The following is a 20,215-nucleotide window of genomic DNA, read 5'->3' as shown; positions in this document are numbered from 1 at the left end:
GCAAGATATGCATCGATCGATGCAACGTCGAGCACCGTGATTTCCCCAAGCTTCTCGCTGGATCTTCGTTCCTACAACCAAAAAACTAGATCCCAAGCCACAAGAAAGCTTCCTAACGTCCATAGCATCGAACTAACAAGCCTAACATCACACAACAAGCAGATTAAAGAATCCTCTAGCTTAGATAAGCCATGGTCATGCACTTACCTTTGCCACAGAAGAATCTGAACCTTAAACAAACAAGAACAAGCCTCTAGGAAGCTCCTACAACGATCCCAGCTACAGATCTCTACAGGAACGCCTCCAATCTCCCAGAATTCTCAAGAACACTCAAGAACGACTTTTCTCACTTTCCCTTTTCTCAAAAACGGCCACACAACCACGAATGAGACAAAACTCGCATCTAAGGGTTTTCCTTAACCCAAAACGCAGCATTTGACTTAAGTCAAAACGCACAGAATTGAACATGCATCGACCGATGCACCATCTGCATCGACCGATGCAACTCCCAAACCGAGATTCCGGTTCACAGATGTTACATTAACCTCCTCTGCTTCAACTTCACGTTGAACCGAACTACTCAGATGGATATTTTTAAACTCTGGTCTTGAATGGAGAAGGTAAAAGTGGTACGGTTTTCATTTTTTATCAATAACGCTTTTCTACATTTTGTCACCATTCAACACAATTTCTACATTTTGGGGCGCTTTTCAAAAAAAAAAGAAAAAAATTTGCGGAATTAACTGGTGGATAAAGGCATGGACCGCTTTTTAAAACCAAACTAGTATTTACCCAGCGGTTTTTGTAAAAACCGCACACTGGATAATACACTTCTTTTTTATTATTAATATAAATGTCTATATATATATACACATTTGTAAAGGAAGAAAACAAATTTCTCTCTCTCACTATTATTTTTTAGTTTCTTTCTTTTTGGTAAGTTTTCTATACAAAAAAAATATATTTATAATTCAAATATTGATTTTTAAAAACTCATTACATAATTTATAAAATTATTTGATAGATAAGCAATTTGGAATCAAAGATTTACTTTATGAATGGATTTGTAAATCAAAGAGTTCTATAACAGATTTTTCTTATTATCTTGTACATTTTTATGATTACACTTGTTAATTGATTTAGTAATAAATATATATGTATGATTTAAATTTTATTTTATATAACATAAAATAAAAAACTTTCAATACAAATTTATAAATAAACTATAGTTTTCATTACAACAATGTTTTTTAAAAATTAGATGTATTTCTTCACTATTTGACTAAATAAATTTTACTTGGTTAATTCAAACTACATTTTGGTTTTTAAAGTTCATATATAATAGATCAAAATGTTAGTTCATTAACATTTAAATCAATAATAATCAATTAAAATTATAATATATTTGTTTAGATTTATATCTATAATATATATTTTGCTATTTGTAGCTATTTTAAAGTTTGTAAATACATAAAAATGTTTATTTATTATTATAAAACAAATTAAAACATATTAATTATACTAATTATTAACAAAATAATATGAAGTCCGCACCGCAACTAGTTTTTCACCAATCAAATATTATTTTGTACTGCTTATTCAGTATTAACCGTATTTGTCCCGTAAATATATTTGTCCCCAGTGGCGGAGCCAGAACCAAAGTTTAGAGGGGTCAGGAGAAATTTTTTTTTAATAGGGTAAAAAATGTAAAATTTAAGGGATTAAAAATGAAAATTTTTCTTTCTATGGAATAAAAATGCTATTCTTTGGAGGATCAAAATACAAATTTTATTTTAATATGGTCAAAATGCAAAATTTGTAAGGGTCAAGATTAAAATTTTAAATTTAAAGGGGTCAAAATACAAAATTAAGAGGGGTCATTTTGTTATTTATACCTAAAAACATACCAAATTTTTTTTAATGGGGTCAGCTGACCCCCCTCCAACCTTATTGCTTCCGTCCTTGTTTGTTCCGCACGTACCGCAGTTGAACCGTACCGCATTATCAAATCATTCATTCCGCACAACTAAATCCGATGTTACGATTCGAACCGTCTCTTTCATGATCTCGTTGTCCTTAAGGATTATTTTTATTATTTTAAATAATTAATTAATATATAACAAATCATTGATACTAGTTTTAAAAAGCTCATTTTTATCTCTCTCTCTCTCACTTACAATACAAGCCTTCACTGTGGTTGAATCGAAAGCTATGTCTCAGGTAATTTCAATCGCTCTTTCTTTGAAATTCTAGATTCATGATCTGGGTTGTTATAAAGATTGTTCCTTTATCGTGATTCGATTAGGGTTTCATATTTTACAATCGAGGGTCTGATCTTATTTGGATTCTTTCTCTGTTCGATCGATCTAGATATGATTTGTGAGTATTTTGCTGTAACAATGATCTGTGGTTGCATCATATCTATTGAATTGACTAGACTTGATACCTTGATTGGGTAAAATACTAGTCAGGAACACAGATATGATCATGAACACAGATCTTGAATCTGAACAAAAGGGGTGTGGTGTCTTGTGTTTGGTTTTGAGATATGAATTCTGTGTTTCAAAGGGTAGGTTCACTTTTATTAGCTGAATCTGATTCTTGTGTAGGCTAGAGCCGTTTGAAAGGTTCTATCTTGTTCGTTTGATCTATGTTGTACATAAGTGTTAAGCTGTGTGTTCGTTATGTTTTGTTTTTTTAGACCGTTGTTCTCAGAGTGGCTATGACATGTGAGGGATGTGTTGGAGCTGTGAAAAGAGTCCTTGGGAAAATGGAAGGTTAGTTTTTTTTTTTCCCTCTTTGGCTAATTGATGTTATGGTGTGACTCAAAATGCTTTAAAACCAATCTCACTTTAAAGCATTTTGAGATTGTCAATCTCGCGTAATCTGCAATGTTTACAGTCTTTTGCTTGGATTTCAAAAGCATGTTCATCATCTCTTCAATTTGTGTTTCATTTTTTCAGGCGTGGAGTCGTTTGATGTGGATATAAAGGAGCAGAAAGTGACGGTGAAAGGCAACGTGCAGCCGGACGCTGTTTTGCAGACAGTATCAAAAACCGGAAAGAAAACGGCTTTCTGGGAAACCGAGGGTGAAACTGCCAAGGCCTAAGGAGATAAGCACAGCGTTTCATGTGTTGTTTTAATAAGATCTTTGTTGAGTGTTGATCTCTGGAGCCTACCCTTTCTGTTTTTAGTCATTGAGTTGTTGTCTTTTGAAACATTTGTTTTTATCAGACCTCCTATCATTTCCCAAAATTAATCTTCATCAAATACAAAATGTTTCACTGGTCACGGTTTGGTTTATTAACAAAACAAGTTTGAGCCTATGTACCAAACTATGAATATACTTGAGATGACTGTTTTGGTTGTTGTTCTGTGTGAATGTTATCTTTGGTTTTATCCACAAACAAGCAGCAGCAACACATGGGCAGTGTTCGCCGAAAACTAAAAAGATGCAAAACTGTGTTTTGATCCTTCTTCTGGACTATGGGGATTATGCACCTATTGTCCCATGGATAGAGAATAGCTTGGGCCGCTCTGTTTGGAGCATCAGTTTTCAAGGTCCATTATGTTAAACCTTTTCCTTGAGCCATATGACATTTTTTTTTATCAGCTATATATATTAAGAAAATTCTTCCGTTGGTTATCAAATCGAACAAGTTTACAAAGAAAACGTAAAAAATTCTCAAATTAGAAGCGTTAACCAGCCTATCTTAGAATTGTTTTAGATTATGAAAATAAGCTCAAAGCAAGCCAAACTTGTCACAAAGGTTTGTCTTGCTTTGTAATAGTATTACTGTATTAGTAACTAACTTCGAGCACTTGGTCTCAATACCATGATACGTTATATTGTTCGATTAAGAATAGTCACTGTCTTCTATTACAAATCTTCCATCCATGAGTATAAAGGTAACAAACTCCATATCTATGGAGACAGATGCAAGTATCATGCAACCTAGTTCTAATGTGGGGGGTCTGGATTAGTATAACATTTTGACAAAATCCGAATCATTAAAGATGTTTTTTAATAAAGCAAACTAAACTTATGTTATGTGTCATGAAATTGTGGATCAAATATATCCTGCCGCCGTGTTTAAATGATTAAATTTTGTATTTTATTTTGACAAATTCGTTTAGTGATTGTTTGTTATTTATTTGGTGGTGATCTTTTTACTATTTCACCCATATTAATAAAAACTATATATATCAATTCTGAGGTTAATAATGATACATTTTCTCATAAACTTTATTGATATATATATGCGCTTAGTATATGCGAGGTTTATAAGAGTATGTGAAAAGAATGTGAAATCTATATTAACATTTTTGAAGTACATTTTGGTTTATACCTTTTAAGTTTTACTTATTTAATTTTTTTTTACAACATTAACTCCTAAAACAATTCCATAAAAAACATTGCAGAGAAACTCAAATACTAAACTTTCTTAAACTGACCAACATTTGTTATATTTATTGGCATAAAATCTTAACAACATCTATACATTCTGATTTTTCCAAAAACAACTCTACCTATTAAAGTTTTAACCTATTAAATCTCCAAAACTATTTTTATGGATGCTAGAATCTCTCAAATTTAAATGATATAAAACAGATTTTCTCTAACAAAAGTTTACAATCTCCATAATTATATTAACATTAATAAATTTCTTAAACCAAAAATCCAATTATAAAATGTCACATTAAATATGTTGAAAATCCCCCATGTAATTTGGTTTATTTTTTATTTTTTGAGGATTTACCAAAAAATTAAAATTCTATTAATTATCATAAACTATATATATTGACATGGAAAAATTATAAACTATAAAAACATGCTAATTTGGTAAAACAATTAACATAATTAAACTTGATAAAAAAAATTATTTTGATTAATTTTTTTTTACACAAAAACTTATTTTGATTTTGGTGAGACGGGTTGGCATTATCCCATATAGGGAGTTAAGTGGAATTATTATTTTTTTTTTTAAACACTTTTGGATGTGTGCCAGGAGATAGATGTATTAATAGATTATACATATACCACACGGATTAAAACCTTGAAAACACTACAAAAATCCTATACTTTGAATACTTATATCAAATACCTGTAAAATTTATTATTTTTAAAATTAATAAAACAATAATAAAATAACAAATAAATACAATATAAATTTTAAATTTTTAAAATTAAAAATATTGTCCCGTGTTGTACCGCGGGTTAAATCCTAGTGTATTGTATTTTTGATACACAATTTTTATGTGACATATTTATATTGTGTTATATATTTTTGATTTATTGTATTCCTCAATAATATTTTTGTTTAAGATAATAATTTAAATACATATTCAATGAATATGGGTGAGAGGATATCATGTGTCACGATAAAAAGATATTGGATGGGCCATTATGGAAGACATTATCATCATTATCTGCCTGCCCCATCCAGTTATGTCTCTCCACCTATCTCCACTTCCTTAATTATTCACCATGTACAACTTAATTACCAACGTACGTACACAAACACACCATTACGATATTCGATTAACCAATAACAATTCGACGTTAAACTATGGGTCCTATATTTTGATAGTGGATTAAGAGCTATGTGAAACAAACGGATCATACGTACGAATAATATATGCCATTGACTATTTATATTAGCATATATGTGTAACTTTTACGTTAGTTGACTATAAATATATGTATGTTATAAGTACTAGTAGAAAAGTTGGTTAATTCTTAAATAATAGTTAATATATGTGTAACTTTACGTTAGTTGACTATAAATATATGTATGTTAATTCTTATTTTTTTGGTTAAAGGTATGTTAATTCTTATTTCAAAGTTTTCTTGTACAAGTACATATATACTTTCAGTTCATCATGTTAATTCACTGGCATTGCATATATATGTAGTGGAAATATATGTACAAATCGAACTTTAGTTCTGGTACTATTTCTCTGCATAGTAAATCGTGGGAACCGACCTTAACACTAACAACACATGAACTCTTATCTTGTTTAGTATAGTTCGTCGAATTCGAATAGTAAAGCATGCACCGACCATGACAATATAAGAATACGGCGCTTTGTCTATATTTCTTTTATTTATTTTTTTCCTTTCTTTTTCTCTTCCTGGCCAATGATAATAAAAACATTAAAACTAACAAATTTGGAGATAACACTAGACAAGAACCAAGTGTGCCATTGTTCATGGTTAATTGGCTCAATATTAGTTGAAAGATGTGTTACATGTAAAGACGGGATGAAGATTATTTGCGTTTGTGAACCCGTCACAAATATTATCGAAAATCTGAAACTTCCTAACTATATTAAAAAAAAACCTTTCAGACAAGATTGACGTTGCTGTTTAGAGTTCGGTGGAAAGAAAAAAGTGCCTTTAGTGGTACTTATGGAATATTGTATTTCTATATAGATATATAGGCTATAGCACATTCCATGACATGTGTCCCTTTTTTGGAACCTTAGTTCAACCTTTTGAATTGATTAATTTATAGTTTCTAAATAACTATAATTGTCATATTTATCAACATTTGGAGATAAAGTGACACAACGGCTCACAATAATATACAGAGAGAAATTTCAATGTTAAAATAAACGCGTGCCAACAATTGATTGATAGCTAGAATATTCATGATGAGAATATATATATATATATATATATATATATATATATATATAACAATTCTTTTATTAAATTAAATTTATAAAAGTTATAATGGTCACGAATGGCAATGCAAATCATGATGAATGAATTTTTTTAGATGTGAGAGTTATTCGATTAAATAAAACAAGACTTTGATTTGTAACAATTATAGTGATTTGAGAGTTAGTGATCCAATACTATATGAGACAACCTTTAGTTCTAGCAAATGTAGACAAACAAAAGGAAGAAAAATTCTAACTAATCCAGAATACTAATTTCTTAAAAGAAAAAAAATCCAGAATACTAATTTCTTAAAAGAAAAAAAAATCCAGAATACTAATTGCGAAGTCTTATGAAAAAAACTGTGAGAACATCAAAACAAATCAAACGTAGACAGTCATAATAATAGTATTTATCACAAGCCAGTTTACCAATTGGTGTCTCCTTATACAACACACCACATTTTGTTGATGTTTTTTTTATTGGTTATTTCTTAATTTTTTGTTGATTTTTTGTAGTCGTATTATACCCCTAATAAGATCCTAAACATCAAAAGCTGTACATCTAAAGAATTACTATATCCTTTATGTACAAAAATATGAAATCAAAAGAACTAAGAGAATGCACAAGAGTCTTCTCATTTCATAATTAACGTACGGGCCGAGCTCTCTCATTCCACACAAAACAGACTCCTAAGTAGCTTTTTTCTACCAACCAATCACTTTTTTATTTTTATTTTTTTTAAAGAAAAACTTTTTCTTTTTTCCAATTATAAGTGAACAATTGGATCACTTAAATTTATTGCTGTTAATTCTCTCAACCAATTAGGTTTCAACATTCTCAAAGCTCATTTTTAGTGACTTTTCTATCAGAGTAATCAAGTATCAAATGTCCACTAAAACTAAAAGGATCTACCAAATCACCTTCAAAACTAAAAAAGAAGTCATATCCACAATAATGCAAATCACTATAAACTATAACGTTATCAGTTAGTTTTGACTGTTTTAGGATGACGCGGTTCCTATAGGACAAAGTGCTTGGTAGAAAAGGAAATACATAAATCACATCAACTTTGACTCAATATAAAAAAAAAAACACAAACACAAACACACCATATTCAACTCTCTAGTACTCTAAAATAATTAAATTATTAGGTCAGCATGACGCTAAGCCTGAGTAATACACCCACATCCACATGTACACATGCATGTGTGTTTCTGCCAACACATACATTCGATGTCGATAAAGGCTTCTACAGTTTTCTATCATTGCGCATTCATAATGAGTCATCCACTCATAATCCTTACGAACATTAGTTATGTGTCTTCAAGTCTAGTACATTCTGAGAGATTCTTAAAAGTGAAAAAAACACCATATCTACATTTTACAATAATAAATACGGTGAATTTAATGTACTAATTGTTCGAAAACACATTGGCAGTTCTTGTTTTTTTTTTTCAATTTACAAAAACGTTGTTATTCAACTTATCTATAATATTGATCACATCCGTATTTTTTGCAAATAGTCACCAGTATATGAATACATATACTGTAATAAATAAGATAGAGGTTTTACTTTAGCTTAATTAATAATTCATAGCTAATCTTTTTGCTTATATTTATGTTCATAAACCAAATAACTTAAGAATACTTAGCTAGGTAGCTTATTCGTAAATAGCTCAGTCATATATGTAGTGTAGGGTTAACAAAAATTATGAGTTATGACTATGTCTATCCTTCTAGTTCGACCGTTCTGTTATTTATAGAAGGTCACACAAATGTCAAACTTAATCTTTTTACTAAAATGCAAATTAATATCATATAAATGAAAAGTTTTGTTTTACATCCTATACTTTGGTTTTTTTGGCAAAAAGGTGAAAAACTAGAAATACTAAGTCTGATTCAGTGCAACTCATATAAGTTTTCTGAAACACTTATTAAGTCGTCTTGCTAGATTCTTAATCTCTCGGTAAATGTCTTTGAAAATTCACTGACGGCAGTACATAAGCTTGATTGTCAAACTTAATCTATATTCAACCTTTCTTAGAACGCCGTATACAAAAATGCCATCATTTTCATTTGAATAATAAGATGTGCATGCGTATAAATTTTTAAAGCATCGTTTATGAGTCAAAACGTAGGACCGAAACAAAAAGACGTATAAAGAAGATAGGAACATCTTCAAATGTAACGTATATGAATTGTGGTTGGAACGAAGTCACTTTTACTCGTATTCTACGGTTTTAGATTACAAGCGAAAACAACCTATTTAGATTTTTCTAAGTGAAGACAAAGGCAAAGATGTCCATGAGCTACCTTATTATTTATTTAATTTTGTTTTACAAATGCTTCAATAACCCTTCTTTAGTCATATTCATTTTTATATCTATATTCATTGTTCTGTTATTCTAATTATTTAAATAATGAAAGAGGCAACCATGCAAAAAGAAAATAGAATTTTACAAAATAGCTTAGTAATCTATGGTGGACTTTTCAACTACTGTTCTACTATGCAACACCTAGAAATTTGTCTAAAAGGTGATTTTTTTTATATCACTATTTAAACCAAGATATAATGTGTTTTACTTGGTAAAGTAAAAGATTCGTTGTTTAATTTGTTTCCCAAGTTTAATGCATCAGTAGTAGACTTTCCCAAACCAAAGTTCAAGGTTATTACAGAATCATTGGTCAAAAAACATATCATATATCATATGTGGGATATATGATAAAGGAAGATATTATAAGATAAGTATCCATAACTACTAATCCATATCATAACTACTAATCCACATCAAAATACATATAAGATTATATAGAATTTATATGCAAACCCAAAACATATTATACTTATGAAAAGTGGAAATATAATAAGTCCCAAAAAAACAAACTTTGTTGGCACTGTAATCTTCAAGACCTTTTACACCTCATTTCTCTCACCTAAATCTAATCATGTAAACCTAATATAATTTTTCCAACATCGCAAAATATGCATGTTCATATCAACTGAAGCCCTATTCAAAATGAGCAAACGAGTGCCACAAAGCTGAAAAGAGTAGTATTAATATTGCTGAAACTAAAAACAGTGTATTATTAATATTTTTTCAAGTGATAGTGAGCCTGAATACGTGGAAGTATGGAACCCAAAATACAAAGCAAAAAGAGAAAGTGACCCAACGAGACAATTCTCTCCAACTCTTTTGGTCGCTAAAAAATAAATCTAATTTTTTATTTCTTCTAAATTTCTCTAAACGTTCTTTCAAATTCCCCCCACCCCCCACCCCCCATAGTTTCCATTTTTTTTACAAAAGAGACCATTTACTTTAAAATGAATTCAAACCAACCCAAAAGTGGAAGAAAGCAGCAAATCCCAACTGCTAAAGTCATCAACATCCCACAGGCTCATCATATTGTTCTCTATAATGTTGTCCACACCATCATTATTATTACTATTACCATAATCGGACCACTCGAAATCCGGAAACTGCAAATCCTTCAAGAAACTCGAATCATTAGAAGAATTCGAAGGCGTGGACGTGGATGAAGACATTGTTGAGTTGCTGCAGATAAGCTCTAAAGACTCTGGATCAATAAGAGGAACATCTTCGACACCATACTCAAGATTCATCGCATTGAACTGATCATCATCTAAAGACTCTTCAAGTCTTGACGTGTTCTTGGTGTTGTTGCTTTCTTTGGTTAGACAATAACTAGTTGGTTCCTCAAAATTCTTCTCGGCTGGTTCTTGTAAAGGCATTTGAACTTTCTGCAGCTTCTTGACGGGTTCTTCGTCCTCTTGTTCGACGATAGAGAGTGGTTTATGCGTGAGAGGGTCGATCCCCATTTTTCTTAACTTCTTCTTGATGTGAGTGTTCCAATGGTTCTTGATTTCGTTGTCTGTTCTTCCCGGCAAATGAGAAGCTATCTTTGACCACCTTCACACAACAAAAGTAAAAACGAAACGTCAGAAACATAGCATATATAGAAACTTGAAGCTCAAGTAAGAAAGTTTTTTAACCTGTTTCCGAGTTGGGAATGGAGATCAATGACCATCTTCTCTTCGTAATCAGAGAGAAGACCTCTTTTAAGGTCTGGTCTGAGATAATTCGTCCAACGAAGTCTGCACCTCTTACCACACCTAAGTAGACCAGCAAGCTTGGGAACAGCTCTCCAACAACATTGTCCATTGGTGAGGATGAAGTTCATGAGCTTCCTGTCTTCTTCTGCAGTCCATGGTCCTTTCTTCAACCCTACTTTATCACAGCATGGTTGTCTCCCCATTTCCCTCTCTCCCTCACTCTGTATACTGTTTCTACGACTCTTTAGGTTAATGAATAAAACGGAATTAATACTCTGTTTATTTTTTCTATCTTTCTCAATCTCTTGTCGTTGTCCTGAGAGAGTTAATGTTATTGCAAGTTGAAGAGAGAGTTGGGTAAGCTTGGCAACCACCTATATATATGCATACATATATATGTATAAGGAGAGCAAATAGAATGTAAGGATAAAGTTTTAGCACTAAGATTTTATAATTCAACCTTTTCAAATCTGGTTCACACACAGGTGGTCCATTTTCCCTTTTTTGTTTGGCCAATTTGTTTTTATAATTTACATTCATGGATATGATAATAAAGCTTTATTTCTTTATTATTGTCTTGTTATCTTAAATTTAAAAATTGTATTGTGTGTGTGTATGTATTATGTAATTCAATCTCCTTTATAATAAAACGGAAGTACACAACATTGTTTTGTAGACTATATAATTTTAATAAGTTGGTTACAAATAGGTTATACATTAATGATAGATTAATTGGTTAGAAATAGGTTATACCAAAAATTTTAAAGAGAATATTCTAAAGAATCATCTAACTTACCATATTAATTTTTTTTATTAAATTATTCACCAAATAAAATCTTTTGATATCTAACTTAATATATTAATTTATTAATTATCATTATACTTCACCTCTCATTTTCATATATGAGTCTATTTTGTGAAACAAATAAATTATCATATTATTTATTCTGATTAAAAAATAGTTTATTTCTGGATATACCATAAGTTGAATTTTTTAAAACATATATAAATGGTCCAATCTTTAAAATATTCAAGTTTTACTAATATTATTCTTTAGAAATAATATATATTGAATTAAAAAATTTACTAAGTAACGGGTCAAAATTTGAATATTTAAATTCAAATTTACAAAATTATGTCTTATAATGACATTCATGTCATGATGTTAAAATAACTTCACATATATAACCTAATACAACATATTAAAATTTTATTTTAAAATATAAAATATACAAAATTTTGTATAAAATAAAATTTAACGGTAATTATCTAGAATCATTAACAATTTAAAATTTACAAAATAAGTGTCTTTTCAAGCAATCATATTTATCATATAATTTTATTGTATAATGTTTTATCCAAAACAAATTTTAAAAACAATCACATAAATTATATTTTATATACAAATTACAATATAAATAAATTGTATTTCAATCCGTGCTCTAGCACGGGTCTTAATCTAGTACCTTAAAATATTACTTCATCAGTTCCCTTGTATAAGGCTTTTGTAGTTAAAACCAAAAAGATTAAGAAAAATATGATTTAATACATAACAAAAATTAATTCAACCGATGAAAACAAATACTGGTTATAAAGTATCAAATAAACATAAATTTTGTCTACAAAGTTAAAAAAAAAAATCTGACATAAATAAAAACAAACATTATTATTGTATTATTAGGAGTATAATAAAATGTAGTGTATACACTAAAATATATTTTCTCTGTTCCTAATTGAATGATCTTTTAGGTGTTTTTTATGTTCCAGAAAGATTAATATTTTCTATAACAGTATTATGTATTACTTTCATTTATAATCAATAGAGAGAGGAGAAAAGTCAAATTAATATTATTAAACTAACAAAAATTAATAAAAATGATTTAATTTACTTTTCTTTAATTTGTATAAAAAACTAAAACATCAATTTAAGTTGATGTGGATTGCAAATTTTTATGTCTCATAGTTTTCACTGTTATTTATTGTATTCATAATTATTGATATATTTATGTCAAAGTGGTGCATTATGTAGTTATAATAAAGTAAGGGAAAATGTCATGAAAACCCACTTTGGGTGTGAGTTGTGTCACAAAAACCCACTTTGGGTGTGAGTTGTGTCACAAAAACCCACTTTCCACTCATGGTATACTTTCCCAAGTTTTTTGCTTATGTGTCCATACATTTTGGACGATTTTGCCCCTCTCCTCTTTCTTTCCTTCTTTTCTTTCTTTTTCTCTTCTTTTTTGTTGTTAACACTTTAACAAAGTAAAATATATTTATTTGTTATCATAAAACAAATTTTCTATTTATTTATATAAAATATATTATGATTATATATTTTCTACATTTTAAGATACATATTGCTATATTTTTTATGAATTTTTAGATTATACAGTATCCATCAGTCGTTGAACATTTGTTCAATTATAAGTGGATAATCAATTGCAGTATTGTTAATAGATAGTTACTTGTGTTTATTCATACAAAATATACATACATAAATTTGGTTAGATCTTTATCCATAGCATATTATCCATAACACAACATAGACCAAATAAGTACAAAACCCTTTAATTCTAAATTTTAAATCCTAGAACATAAACCCTTGAACCTAAAACCAAAACTATTCACTTTAAAAAAAAAAAAAAAAATTTAGTGGATAGAAAAACTGTGGATAGGTCTCCATGGATTTACAAAGCATATCTAGACATTAAGCTGAAGAATAGCAGTTGAATGGTGGCTATGGATGTGATCATGTGGATATTTTTTTGTGGATACCAATGTAGACAGACCAAAGAATCATCATACAACATCCACACAATTAAATCCATAGACACCATGAGCTCCTTGCTTCATATTTTGTGTTGGTCCAGAAACATATACACTCATAAGTGGTTAATAAACAAAATAAAAATTAACAACATTGATTTATTTAGAACATTGAATATCAATCATGTGGATTAGTAGTTATGGATACTTATCTTATAATATCTTGCTCATTCTTTACATGAGCAGAAATTTGTCCAAGATAAATTAGCCACATAGATTTCTTTTAGCTAAATGTTTTTGTACTATTTTTCAGCTAGAAGTAGGTATATTAGAACTTAGAAGTGTCACTAGAAGCATACTACACAATAAACATGGTCATTATTAATCTCAAAGCCTATCCACCAAATTCTGACCACGTGGACAAGCAATCCAGATGAAATTTATTGACAAGTTTGTTGCATGTTCAAACATCACCATAGTTTAGGGTTTAGACTTTAGATGGTATATAGATTCAATGTCTATGTTTTGAGTTCAAGTTGTATTGTCTAAGGTTCAAGGTGTAGGATTTAGGGGTTAAGGTTAAAAGTTTAGGTTTAGGTATGTGGATGATGTGTCTATATTTTTAATTCATGGTTTAGGATTTAGGGTTCAATGTGTATGGTTTAGGGTTTAGGATTTAAGATTTAGGGTATAAGGTTTACGTTTTTGGGCTTATATGGATTTAGTGTTTATGTGGTGTTAGGATTTAAGATTTAGGGTATAAGGTTAACTTTTTTTGTTTGTCAACAACTAAAGTTACTAAACTTAAAATTTAGTATGTTTATCACCAACTAAAGTCACTAAACTTAAAATTTAGTAATGAAAATGAAAAATAAATGTTAAAGAAAAAAAATATTAGAAAAGTAAGAGAGAGAGATGAGAAGGAAAAAAAAAGTAGAAACAGAAGGTTAGTTTAGTTAGAGGGTGTAAGTTGTAATTTGACATAAGAAAAGTATAGAGATAGTAGAAAGTGGGTCTAAGTGTCAATACTTTAGGAGAAAGTGGGTCTGGGTGTCATTTTCCCACAAAGTAAAGCTCATGGCTGGTACACACGAACAAGACGACACGTGGAGAATGAGTAGAAGAGAGGAGTGGACGCGAAACGTTTTGGTCGGAAAGGGCCATCTCATCCGCTTTTTTGTATGTCTTTGCTTCCGTTTAAAGTTTGAGATTCTTCTTTCTCTCGTGCGTCCTTAAAAAGTCCAAAAAACAACAAAATTAAAAGCCAAAGATGGATAATGGGAAGTGGGAACTATTTTAATTAATTCATCTATCACGCGGAATATGGTTTTATAATCAAATGATAATTATAAAAGTTTGATGTTAATGAAAAGTGTCCTTATTTTGAATTTAATATTTTACTAATTGAAATATTATAATTTAATTTTGGAAATTCGATGTGAATCGAAAAAGAAAAAAAAAAACAGATACGTATACGATCGTAGTCACTTGGGAGTTGGAAGTTTAGTTCATAAGACAAGTGGGGTAAACAAAATATTAGGATCACCATAATTTTTAAGTTTTTTAAAAGACATTTATTTCTTTATTTTAACGTAATAATTATATTCAAGGTTTAGTTTTTTTTTTGGTAAAAGATTATTGTTTATAATGTAGTTTTACATATCCCTAAACCTAATATCATCAGCTTTTGAATAATAAATATAAAATGCTGACAAAAATAAATTTTTTTTTTTTTTGGATTGAAGTTAAAGTTATTATTGGAAACGGTCCCTAGTGACACCAATATGACAAAGACTCAACGCTCAAGTTAATATACCAACGCAATGGAAAACAACTTATAAGTTCCAACTTTTGATCATATCGTAAGGTTTTGATCATACCAATAAAAAAAAAATGGTTTGGAGGCTGAACAGTCCAATTAATGCTATTGATGAAGAATATACTCTATTGAGTATATTCTCTATAGAGTATGTATATTCTACAATTAGTTAATACTTAATACACATATTCATTCATACATGATGGTGTCCGACAATTTTAAGATTTTAATATGATTAATCGCATGTCTAAACCTATATTAAGTATGAAACTATATGGAACTAAAAGATCCGAGGCTTTAAATGTTTAGATATATGTGAGATAGGAAAACCACATTATCTGATTCATCCAACGAAGAATAGAATATATGAATTAACGAAAATAATAGTAGAATATATATGAATCATTACCAAAAAAATAACATAAAATCCCTATATTAGTTACAAGTGAAAAAATGATTAAACATAGCTCTTCAAGATCTTTGTTCGCACGGCAACAGGAATAGTGACGTTATGTACACCATCAGTCCAACACAAGCTCCCAAAATAATAATCACTGTTCACTCTATGACTCGTTTTCACTCTCACATTAAACGTACTCTTAGTAATGTTAGAAGCGAACACAAGAGTCTTGGGATTCACATCAAGCTCTATACCAAGTGGAGACTCAACCAGGGGTTTGTAAACCGAATCAGCCGGTCCAACATTTGTCACGGTTCTAGTCAATGTGACCTCTCTAGTGAGACTTGGGATTATGATGGAAGGCATGTTGAAATCGAGCATAGATGGCAGTGGAGAAGGGCATTTGATAGGTTTACCAACTAGTTTGGAGATGGCTCCGTCATCGTATTCCGCAGAACAAAGGTAATGAACATAGTCATTGATGCCCATGTCGTAGATGAGGCCCGGGTTTGCTACTTTCTCCGGGTTGATCAAGCCACCTCCATAGTCGAACGGGTCAGCAAGTTTACGCGTTGATCCCTCTGAAAATATTTGCTCTCCAGATGGATCGGTCCTCCATGCTTCATTTCAACAACGAAAGTAAATATGTTTTGAGTCTTGTTAAATCAGAATTAAAATATATATTTGATTAAAACCCCACCCGAATCAAAGCCGTACCAAATTGATCCATAATAAATTCCGTTTTTATTTGGTAACACTTTTCTAAAACTAAACCATTAGATAATTTAATTATGTTCTAAAAACGAAATCAGATAAGTCGAACAAAACCCGGATGAACATATCTTATTTTGGTATATAGTTTTTAGAGTAAGAACTACGAACCTGTTGTGACAAGAGCGGATCGGATGGCAGCTGGAGACCAGTCAGGGTTGTATTTGTCTGAGTAATCCAACAATTCCGGACACAACAGGAGTTGCCATTGATGTTCCCGATTTAAATGTATACACACCAGTTACAGCAGAAAGAATATTAACACCCGGTGCTGCTATATCTGGCTGCATTATCATACAATAGAGTCCCAAAATTTCATGAACACTTGGATCAATGTGTTTGGAAAAAAAATCAGCAACAACAACAAACGAAAAATAATTATATTCAGTTACTAAGCAAACCTTGAGAATTGCTGGTGTAACTGAGTTAGGTCCTCTAGAAGAGAAATAAGCCACCCTAGATGCAACAGGCTGGCCAATGAGTGTCTTGGAAGGGCTTATTTTTGCTTTAGGCGAACTACAAAATCATAATGTTCTCATGTGTTAGAGACAAAAATAATAATAATAATGAGAAGAAAGCTATGTAAATAGAGAAACTTGGTTTAAGATTATTACACTGAGGTCTGGATATAGTATAAGATGTCAGTTCCATACTCGTAATCTACAACGGCGCAAGGAACACCCAGGCCACTGCAAACCATAGGATTAATCGCAGATTGTACATAGATTATACCAGCACATCCAGCTTCGAGTATGTCATGTGCTTTTTTTGCCGCCTCAGCGGTTGGGGTAAACGCAAGCATGATGGACCCTTTAGTTACCCCTGCTTCGATATTGGTGTCCAACAATTCAATTGCGTTCTGAAGCTCACTAAATCCAACTTCAGGAAATGTGTTTAAACCTTCAGCCTGGAATAGTCAGAGGAAAAAAAGAAAAAGAATCACATTCTGGCCAGAAAAGATGATAGACTAATTAGGTTTTAAACCGTCTTGAATAACCAATAATAATTATGAAAAAAAAAAAAAGAAAGAATTAAAAAGTTGCATCATACCAGAACAGTTAGATTGTTTCCCAGAGTGATTGGTATAGGGAAAGAACGGTCGAAGGATGTTGCAGCGACGGTTATGATCCATGGAGCAAGATTATCAATGGTTTGAGCGCCAGGTCCTTCGTTTCCAGCAGAAGCAACAACAGGAATGCCTTTCATCACGGCTTGGAATGAACCGAATGCAATGTCATCCTTATCGACATCGAAACTCGCTGGGGGCTCATTACCGATTGAAATGGATATAACATCAACCCCGTCGCGTATGCTGTGATCGATTGCTTTGAGTAAATCAGCTGTAATACATCCAGCACGTCTCCAACACGTCTTGTACACAGCTATACGTGCATGAGGAGCCGCGCCTCTAGCGGTTCCTACAGCTAGTCCTTTGTAGCTTACATTAGACACAAAAGAACCAGCAGCAGTTGCAGCAACATGTGTCCCATGGCCTTTAGCATCTCTTGGGGACCTAAACTCTTTTTCTGAAACGAAATCATATTCCTCCTCAGACAAAAGACCTTCAGTGAAGAACTCGGCCCCTATAAGTTTTTTGTTGCAATGTTTTTTGGGGTCAAATCCTTCTCCAGACATACATTTCCCTTTCCAACGCTTTGGGATCGGTCCTAAACCTGTGTCATTGAAAGACTGTGACTCTGGCCATATCCCTGTGTCTATGACTCCAATGATAACTTCACTTCCCATCTTGGTATCATGTAGAAGACCTTTTGGAGAAGTAGGAGAAAGTCCTAGGTAATCATATGTCCTCGTTGTTTTCGGCCACATTACTCGACTTGGTACAACAGAAAGAACCTCGGGATGCACTGATACAAAACAAATCAGACTGTGGTTTTCATAGCTTCTTCTTTTGAGTTTATATGGACAGAATAAAAAAAAAAAATTGAAGTACCTGAAAGGTTTTTTGCTTGAGAGGCGGTAAGTTTTGCTGCAAAGCCGGAAAAACCATGCTTGTAATTGTAGACTATAGAATTCTTGGCAGCTTCTTTGCTATATGCGTCACAAAACATTAAACCAAAAATGAGTATACCCTCATAAATATTCTCAATATTTCACTACATTGTAATATTCATACCTTCCAAGAAGTGGTTCAAGAATTTTGTAATGTGATTTAGTAACCAGCTCAGGGGTATCATGTTGCTTTGCTCCCAAGTGTACGATATGAATCTAGGATTATCGAAAAAACAAAGAAAAAGATTCTTCATATGCCCCTTGTAGTATCATTACTCAAAATATGAAAATAGAAGAAAAAAATTACCTTGCTCATCAAGCCATTGAGTTGTGCCGCGGAGATAAACATTCCGTTCAAGATTAACACGAGGCTGATGACTAGAGAACTTGTATGATCTGCAATCAGAAAAGATTTGCCCATTCTGGGTTTAGAGGGGGTAGGTATAATAACAATCTTTCCCCTCAACAATTATTCTCTTATTGCATCACAAGTTGCTTGAACATGCATGTCTTTGTTTTAATTTGTCTCATATATAAGAAACGTTAAACTACAGAAATAATCAACTGGATTCTAAAAATATACATAGCCATGTACCAAATACAGTTAAGAAACAAACAAATTGTTACCATTTAAAAATATATTGAAATATCATATAGTTACTCTGATTTATTGCTTAATTTGGGATATTTTTCTTCTTTTTTTTTGGTATTCCGATCCACCTAAATTACCTAATTAGTTAGCCAGGGGATTAACAGTTAAGAGACAATGTTGAAGAATGACTATAACAAAAACAACTATTTAAGAACATTACCTCACAAAACACTCTTCCTCACCATCATCATCATCCATATAACTCATTTCTCCTTAATTCCGACTTGTTATGTGTTTCTTTAATTAGTCATCGGAGGATGTTTCTTGCTTCCTTTCCTCATCATCTTCAATGGAATGAATGATCTGGTTTGAGCAATGCGACTGCCTTAGATGCGGTGTTCTCCGGATTATATTTTACTCATATATAATGTTATCTATAAATAGATATAGAAAAAAAAAAAGCAACCTTCAATCTTCATAGTGCAATTATAAAGGGGAAAGGAAACTTCATACTTTTTATAAGAAGTAACCGTTTATAGTGCTCAAAGAAGACAAATAAACATTATTTAAACATGGATAATATTTAAGAGTACCTAACGGATTTATATTTCTTCATTGTAATCAGCTTCACTAAAGAAATGGCCCAATTTCAGATGCTTGTCTTGTAACTCCTCGACCATCACTTTTTACTGAGTTCTATGTCTTCACTCGGCATGTTAACCTATCTTTATCTAAGGCGTAGTACCTTAAGCGCAAGTCCAAAAAGCTAGAAAGATTCGTTTACCGATACTCCAAATCACGACTGATAAATTTTGTGTTTTGTTTTTATTCAGTAATGACAATTACCCCTATGTCACCTATCCTATAATTACTCTAGCTTGAACAAGCTAAATTTTGGATTTCTTTTCTGATGATTGCCAAAAAAAGTTTTTACTAATATAAGTAACCAAATCAATCTTTTTAAACTTTTTCACATGCACCACTATATTTCTTGAAACCCTAGTGTTTCATGTCTCTTAGAAATTTACCTAAAAAAGTTCAACATATCCAAAACTCTAAAACCAAATGATACACATGCAATACTTTGGTCACTACGCATTACCTATCTTAGCTAT

At 31.3% G+C, this 20,215-nt stretch overlaps 2 protein-coding genes and 1 pseudogene across 2 annotated transcripts; 1 reads left to right on the top strand and 2 right to left on the bottom strand.

The window, feature by feature from the left end:
- LOC104787648 (copper transport protein ATX1) lies at positions 2,125–3,291 on the top strand. Its single transcript, XM_010513250.2, has 3 exons — positions 2,125–2,220; positions 2,702–2,777; positions 2,964–3,291. Exons 1-3 carry the CDS (start codon positions 2,212–2,214, stop codon positions 3,107–3,109), a joined length of 231 nt encoding a protein of 76 aa, XP_010511552.1. The 5' UTR covers positions 2,125–2,211; the 3' UTR covers positions 3,110–3,291.
- Positions 9,732–11,103, bottom strand: LOC104787647 (protein ODORANT1-like). Its single transcript, XM_010513249.1, has 2 exons — positions 10,683–11,103; positions 9,732–10,599 (listed from the first exon to the last, which is right to left on the bottom strand). Exons 1-2 carry the CDS (start codon positions 10,943–10,945, stop codon positions 9,999–10,001), a joined length of 864 nt encoding a protein of 287 aa, XP_010511551.1. The 5' UTR covers positions 10,946–11,103; the 3' UTR covers positions 9,732–9,998.
- On the bottom strand, positions 15,785–18,929 carry LOC104789605 (annotated as a pseudogene).

The sequence above is a fragment of the Camelina sativa genome, chromosome 5 (assembly GCF_000633955.1).
Source record: "Camelina sativa cultivar DH55 chromosome 5, Cs, whole genome shotgun sequence".
NCBI classification, from domain to species: Eukaryota; Viridiplantae; Streptophyta; class Magnoliopsida; order Brassicales; family Brassicaceae; genus Camelina; species Camelina sativa.
The sequence above is the reverse complement of the archived record's forward strand: the minus strand, read 5'-3'. Positions and strand labels throughout refer to the sequence as shown.